This window comes from Trichomycterus rosablanca, chromosome 26, assembly GCF_030014385.1.
Source record: "Trichomycterus rosablanca isolate fTriRos1 chromosome 26, fTriRos1.hap1, whole genome shotgun sequence".
NCBI lineage: Eukaryota > Metazoa > Chordata > Actinopteri > Siluriformes > Trichomycteridae > Trichomycterus > Trichomycterus rosablanca.
The window spans coordinates 12,110,710-12,118,303 of NC_086013.1; the positions used below are offsets into that span (position 1 = coordinate 12,110,710).

General features: G+C 38.2%; 1 protein-coding gene across 1 annotated transcript; it reads right to left on the minus strand.

Annotated features, from left to right (window-relative positions):
* Positions 1-2,445: 2,445 nt before the first annotated feature.
* uap1l1 (UDP-N-acetylglucosamine pyrophosphorylase 1, like 1) lies at positions 2,446-7,594 on the minus strand. The gene is made up of 10 exons (XM_062988568.1): positions 7,534-7,594; positions 6,968-7,376; positions 5,949-6,153; positions 5,694-5,869; positions 5,009-5,181; positions 4,489-4,682; positions 3,881-4,021; positions 3,604-3,789; positions 3,330-3,396; positions 2,446-2,739 (listed from the first exon to the last, which is right to left on the minus strand). Exons 2-10 carry the CDS (start codon positions 7,254-7,256, stop codon positions 2,644-2,646), a joined length of 1,527 nt encoding a protein of 508 aa, XP_062844638.1. The 5' UTR covers positions 7,257-7,376; positions 7,534-7,594; the 3' UTR covers positions 2,446-2,643.

The window sequence follows — 7,594 nt, forward strand, 5'->3', positions numbered from 1 at the left end:
ATACTTAAACACACAGGTTCAACACCTAACGATGCGTTTCATTCAACCTCACACATTCAAACATCAGTCCAGATGTGCATGTATTTATTAATGCACCATCGTTTAGCTCCAGGTACGGTGTTGTTATCGGACACTTATTATCCTGATACTGTTACCAGCCTGCTAAGGCGTCTAAGCTTATGTTTTGTAGTTATAAAAGCGTAGATTCATTTGTGGATCGGTGTGTCATTACTAGATTCCTCTGATAAATGAAACATGGTTATAATAGAGATGAAGCGCAGTAAAGTAGATCTGCGGTTCATCGCGCTGCTCTGTGTTATTGTTCCGCTCTGCTGGGCTGCGGTCGAATTGCGCGCTTCTGATTGGCCCAGATCAGTCATGTGACCTGCCCGTTATTTATCATCGCGTTACATGGGACTGTGCGGCTGATCAAATATCACCGGTGATTCGTTTACAGAGGAACCTTAAAACTCGACGTGAACTGGTTCTGGGACTGGCGTTGAGTTTAAAAGGCGTTGAGTGAGTTGTAATGTATTTTTCCCATAAGTTCCCCAGTGGAACTGCATGTATTTTAGGCTTATGTAAAATAATGGGGTTGTTTTTGACACTTATACACTGAAAATAACACAAATATAATATCAAAACTAGTGGGGTGCGATACTAAAGCAATAAGCCACGAGAGACCGTGCGTTACTGCAATTCTATCACGGGGAAGGATGTTTTGGATGCCTAAAACGTCTTTCCCCGTGATAAAATCATAGCAGTAATGCACGGTCTCGAGTGGCTTATTGCTTTTATAAAACGGCGGTCAACATAAAATATAATAAAATACAACAATGTTCAATTTATAAATGTTTTTATTTACAAAAACACTTACAAAAAGCATTCTTCCGCGAAATCAGGTAGTCCGTTAACAGTGTTGCTAGGCAACATGAGGGCGAACATAACATTCGCAATAAACATTCCTCCACAAACACTAATACACTATTTCTTTGACGAAACACCCGCTTAATGATTAGGGTTACTGTTTATATTAATCTGGACATTTCCATGTATAGTACATGACTTAAAATAGTGTTCAACCAAGTTTGTACTTTTTCTTTTCAGTGGCGTATTAATACGGAATGATGTGAGGTGGTCATAGGTGTGCGTACATCGGGGATTAGCCTACTGTGTTAAGGCAGGGTAGGGCATAGCAGCAACTCATTCGTTGTGGAACTACTTTTTGACGGAAGGTATTGTCAATATTAAAGCATATTTAATATAAAATTCAGGGCTTCTTTGACTTACTTTCTTTCTTTATTTTGTAAAAACTTCTGCTCGTAAAAACTTTGTAAAAACTTCGGCTCGGCTCGTGCCTTTGGCTAGTGCCTGCGATAACGGCTTCGAACGCGGCTCAGCCAATCAGATTTTAGGACCGGAACTATCCGTTTTATACTGCAAAATTTGGTATCGATCCGATACCAATTAAATACAGTGCCAGTATCGCCGATACCAATACTGATGTGAATGTGTCAATACCTAGTCCAGCCAACGAGTTCACAGCTGAGATACTAACTAAAACTTATACACCATAACTATTATTATGAAAGCTTAGAGTTAATATACAAGGTAAACACGGTTACTTGTTAGCTTAGTCGCTAGTGTTGCTGCTAAGCTAATTGTAATGATTTCTGTTTCTATAAGCACTCTGTATTTATAACTCTATCATATTAACATTGTAATACATACATTGTTTCTGTGTGCTTTGCTTTCTCACAACGTCACCATCATGGCGTAATTTCCTTCGGGATAAGTGAAGTATCTATCACCACCAAGCGGCTAACTCGTAGTTGTGTTTGCTGAGTGAATAAATGTGTAAATTTTTAATAGTGACCGAATATATGTGTTGTTGTTAATTAAAAATAGATGCTATTCTGTTTGCATTTATAAGCACAAAGTCAAAAGAAAACAGCTCTCATTCACCAAAACATAAACATACGAGCCTCACTACGCATGCGCTGATTCATTTGCGTAGGTTGCGCAAAGTGCGTAAGGTGCGTCCGTACTTTACGTAAGTATAGTTTACACTATTATTTCCATAAAATTGCCCCTATTTATGTATGTGCAAAGCAAAGTATTCAAAAACTTACAATCTTCCAATGCCTACCAATGTACTGATGTCTGTTAGGATGGTCTCTTTCTTACGGTCAGAAAAAAAAATCCAAACTGTCACCTTATGCTGGAAGGAAATTTGTCTGGATTGTCGGATGTAATTCAAAAAGCTTACTGGTGTTCAAAAGTGGCTTATTAAGGTTAAAATCATCAAAATCACAAATGTATGCCATGAAGTATGTGTTACACGTACAAGTGTACATACAAATGTAACAATATGTAACCATAACAAATTTAACCATAAATTTGTAAACAGTTTAATTCAAAAATCAACATTTTTTAGAGCAAATCATTACAGTTATGCTGGTTTTATGAGAAAATTCATCATAATACAGTACACGTGTTTTGTAAAAATATGTTCCAGTATCACAATATATTTTTGGCATATTGCCCATGCCTAATGTAAACATATGGGCTATGTATTGGAAAAATATATAGCCTTATTTAGTTTTATAACAATGATTCACATAATGAAGTATAAAATGATCTTCAGATAAGAACCTGAAAATTCTGAATTTTGGCATTGTCCTCATTCAGAAGAAAAGGGGATTTCAAGTTCTTCTCTTTCAGCAGCTTCTCCAGACCCTGCAAAGCAGGCAAGAGTGTATGTAAGAGTGAACCTAAAAGCCCTGCTTATGAGTTGAACAGTATTAACTTCAGTTTACTTTTCTGATATATGCTGGAAAAGCACTGGCATTGTACAATCTTTAGTTATCAATGTTCAGTTAAAATCAGTAATTACATGTCAATGTTGTGAAAAGGCTATCATTGACTTTTTTTAGTTATATTTTTAAACACTAGACTCAACACTGATGTGCAAAATAAATGTTACCTTTTAACATCATACTACACATAGCTACAGTAATTCAGTTCAACATAGAAATAGTCCATAGATAACATCTATTATAGTGTGTATACATTTTGTGTATACAGCAAATATTCCTGTGTATACAAGAGGGTGCCTGAGGGTGCTTGATATATTCAGGACACAGTTTAAAAACCACTGTTCTAGAGTAGAAATGTAGTGTAAAGTGCTTAAAGCATTAATGCATAATCATATTACACTGTGCAGCAGCCCGGAGTATGATTTCACTTTAAATATATTTCACATTACATTATCAGAGACTGTATTAGAACTTGGTCCATTGCAGAATAGACCAGAACAAACCACTTACCTCTCCAAAATAGGACACAAGTGGAGAGATTTCACAGACCGCTGGAGGATCTACATCTTGAGCAGTTCTGTGAATTGCAAAAATCAGACAATACCCAGTATCAGAACACGCTATAATATAAGAAATATTTTTGTGCTTTTTAATGCAGTACCCTCCAGAGTTTAACAACTGTGGCATTTCTGAATAACATGTAATTGATCTTTGTATTTTATAAAATTTAGATTGGTTCGTTCAATACTGTTTCAAAAATATGTGGTTGCTGTAGTGTTGGCACCTGTATTCTGAAGTGATAGGATTCCCATGCTCATTAAGGAACTTGGCCCCAGCTTTCACTGCCCAACGATAGTGCTGAGCCAAAAGAGAACGCCTCGCTGTGGTCGGTGTGTCAACAGGCGCACCGTCTGCATTTTTTAGTGGAGAGAACTCGTCTTCTCTCAGCACCTCAAAGGCAACAAATTTCCTGCAAAAATAAAAAGCCCTTTGAATAGAGTACCTAGACAAAAATGTATCTCAATAATACTGAAGAATGAACACAGATGATATAAATTTACTTTGAAAACTGGAAGACGTCAAAGACAAATTTCTCCATTTTGATTCCATTTGGTTTTGTGGGTTTCACAAGGTCGCCGTCTTCATCCACAAATGGCACTTTCTTAATGGCTACATGCTGCTGTAATTGGTCTTGCAGATTCCTGGAAAAAAGAGAGAACTTTAGAAATGAGTTTTTATTCACATGAGGTTCTAAACACTGCCAACATTTACTAGGTACTACTTTAGACATACCTACCATGCAAAATGACAGTTCCTAACCTGCCATTATTGTTTTTCATGGACAGTTTGGGGTTTTCAACCCACCGTTACCTCAACATGACCAGGGGACATTTTTGATGGCTGGATTATTCTTACCCCAGAGAAAGACAGAGAAGTGTTTAAAAACCTGAAAATGGTAATGCGCCTGATAAACCTGTGCAAGTACCACACACACTACACTACCACTTTCATTAGACAAATATCTGGTCAGTTGTGGTCCCTTTTAATTAAGGGATGAATAGATTGTGATAGCAGCTGATAAACTACAGTCAGTAATGGGGTAATGGTCCTGACAAAGAAATTAATAGCCAATATGTCACTACAAGGTAGCTGCATCAAAGCCACTCACTTAGCGACCTCCCATAGAAAATCTCTGGTAAAGAAATGATTGCAGATGTTTCCCGCACTGTACACCAGCTCTCCTTCAGGGTGGCGTTGCTCTGCTATCTCAGGTGGCAGCTCACTGTATTCCACTACTTGGTAAACTCCATCTACACGACATACTACACCCACAGGCTCAGATGGATATGCCTTCTCTACCACCTTAGAGAAAAAGAAAGAAGTAAGAAGATTCTTACACTACATGTAACTCCATATTTAATGCAAGTTGTTTTAATGGAATATCTAACAAGCTCGTGGTTAGGTGTCTACATGCTTTTGACCATATAGTACACATAGAACATATCTAAAGAAACCAAACATACACTACAATTGTGTTAGAAGGTTGAAAATGCGTCTTATTGAATATATTAGTCAAAGCTTGATATTGTACTGCAACTAGTGAGACTTTTTACCAATTCCTCAAAGTTTAAAGAAAAATCGAGCCCAATCCCTGTTGCCCTCATGTTGTATTATGGCTTCACTTGTACCTTGGCACCACAGTCTGCTCCTTTGCTTACACAGAAACCAATAAACATGGGATCTGCCAGTTTAACAAGGATGTTATCCACACAGTAGACATGTAGATACTGCACTCCTCTTTTCTCCATGTCCTCCAGAACCTTGTTGTCTATAAGGGCACGATAAAGGCCTCCGTTCCCATCTGAGAAAGTGGAAAACAAAAAACACAGATGTACAGCATGTCCCAGAAATATCAGCACAGTGAATAACGAAGCCTAAAGTCTTTACTAAAAAAGCTCAGTATTGGCGTTGAAAATGTGAACGTTTTAAAAGCATATTGCACCAGTAAGTAGTATTTTTTGGAAACTGGATCTATTTAAATTAAAACAGTGCAATAAAAAGGAAAAACAGAAGAGAAGACAGGAACACTGTTTCACCACTTCTGCATATTATGTCTGCTATGTTATGCTTCATTTTTTATAAACCTTAAGACTTTGTTCAAAATGTTTGATATGTTGACTAAGGATGTTAACAATTATTTGGTTAACCAATAACTGGCATTGTTGATTAATGCGGTCAGTTTAAATGGCAGTTGGTATTGGTTAAAAGAAATTGCAGACTCTATTCCTTTATAAATTAAAAAAATGCCTCTACTTATTTTACTAACATCAATGTTTATTATTTTTCTGTAGACTTTAATAACTTCACTCAAACCTGGTGCCATGGCGATCTTATTTTTCTTTTCCAAAATGATCTTTCCATCAAAGCTAACGGCTGGGATCATCCTCTGTTCAAACATGACCACGTTGGTTGGGTCCAGGCCAAAGTAGTTGTTTTCTTTGAAGAACTTCTCAGTCGGATCCAGGGTAAACTCACTAGTCATTATATACCTGAATGCAGGTACAGAAACAGTTGAATATTTGGACCACACAATGGAAAAGATTGAAGACAAAAGTGAACAAAACTTACCATGGAATTGTACAGTCAGAACCACTTTCCACACTTGCCAGTTCTTGCACCTTTCTAATCCGCTCTGCTTGGATCTGATATAGTGTTTTGCCACTGGGTAGCCCGACATTGTACATTCCTTTAGGATACGGAACTCCAAGTCTTGTACCCTGTCCACCAGCTAACAGCAGGACAGCTACTTTGTTTTGGGCTATCTGTAAAAAACCTAAACAAGAACGTATCGTCCACTTAACTATGTTTGTTTTCTAATTATTATTTATAAATACAATACAATAGCAGCCGAACAAAATGTCAACATAAATGCAATCCCATTGTAAATATTGGCTTGATAACAATCTGATATATACATCCATTTATAGTGGATTCAGAAGGAATTTAGACTTTTTTGCACTGTGCTATTTTTACCCTTTATTTATTTGTTTTTTTAAACAATCTACACTTATGATATTACCATCCATACTGTGAAACATGGTGGCGGCAGAATCATGTTATCTGTGGGAAAGTGGTACAGCCAAATATATAAACATCCTTAAAGAAAACCATTAAGGCAAGTACAGTATCTGAATGTCCTTAAGTGGCCTAGTCAAAGCCTTGAACCCAAACATAAGACACCTGTAGTTCACTGATGCTAGCCATCCAATCAAGTTCTCGAGAAGATGCCATGAAAAATGGGATAAACTGCCCAAAACCAACATTAATTAAGGTTCTGTATGAATTTCTGTTGAAGAAATGTACATTAGTGAGACCGCTGACTGATTTGGGCTCTTATTTTAAAATCTACAAGTCTAAATGAGACAAAACTGAGCTAGAAATACAACTATGCCCCTCCACCATTAGTCTTAGGATCACTTGTTAAGCTATAGTGTCATCAGATGTGAGATTGCAGACGAAGTGTACGGAATACTGTGAATGGGTTCTCCTGTGACTGTTTGTTTACTGAATAAATGTGGATGCTTTTAGGACCTTTTAGGTTCCGTTATTAAACTACAGATAAACTGTATATTCGTTGTAAAATATACCTTCTTGTTCCCAGTGCTGTAATGAGCTCTGCTCACTTCTTCTCACGCTGCCCATAAACTCAGGCTCCACCGGCTCCATGTTCGAGCTCCGCCGCTCTTCCTCACCTGATTCCCGGCTAGCGGCCTCAGCGGCGTCCCGGCAGTGGCGCCTCAGCTCAGTGGACTCCAGCTGAGATAAATCCGCCAGAAACACACCCTTGTCCTCTGCAGAAAGCTCGGGCCAAAAGCGCAGGACATGGCTCTGTCCGGCAGACTCTAACATCGCTTTGGCTTCGTCAAACGAGAACATTTTTCTGGATGTTATTAAAAATGTCGAACTAGAACCCGGACTGGCCTGAAGACGCCTGAACCTCACATGACTGACCTGCTGTCTGTCTCTCTCTCTCCCCCCGTATTCAACTCGTGACTCCTACGAAATAAAACAACCGCACTAAGTAAATATTGTGTGAGGAGAAGTCAGGTCTGACTCTAAAATAACAGCTGAGCTCAGTTTGGGAGTTAACGCCTCCATGTTTTAGCAAATTTGCTTATTAACATTCATCTTTTAGCATAAATCATCCGCTCACTTCCTCTATCCTGCAATCCAGGATGCGCCAGTTCTGTACTGATCCACGGTCAGTTTCAAGC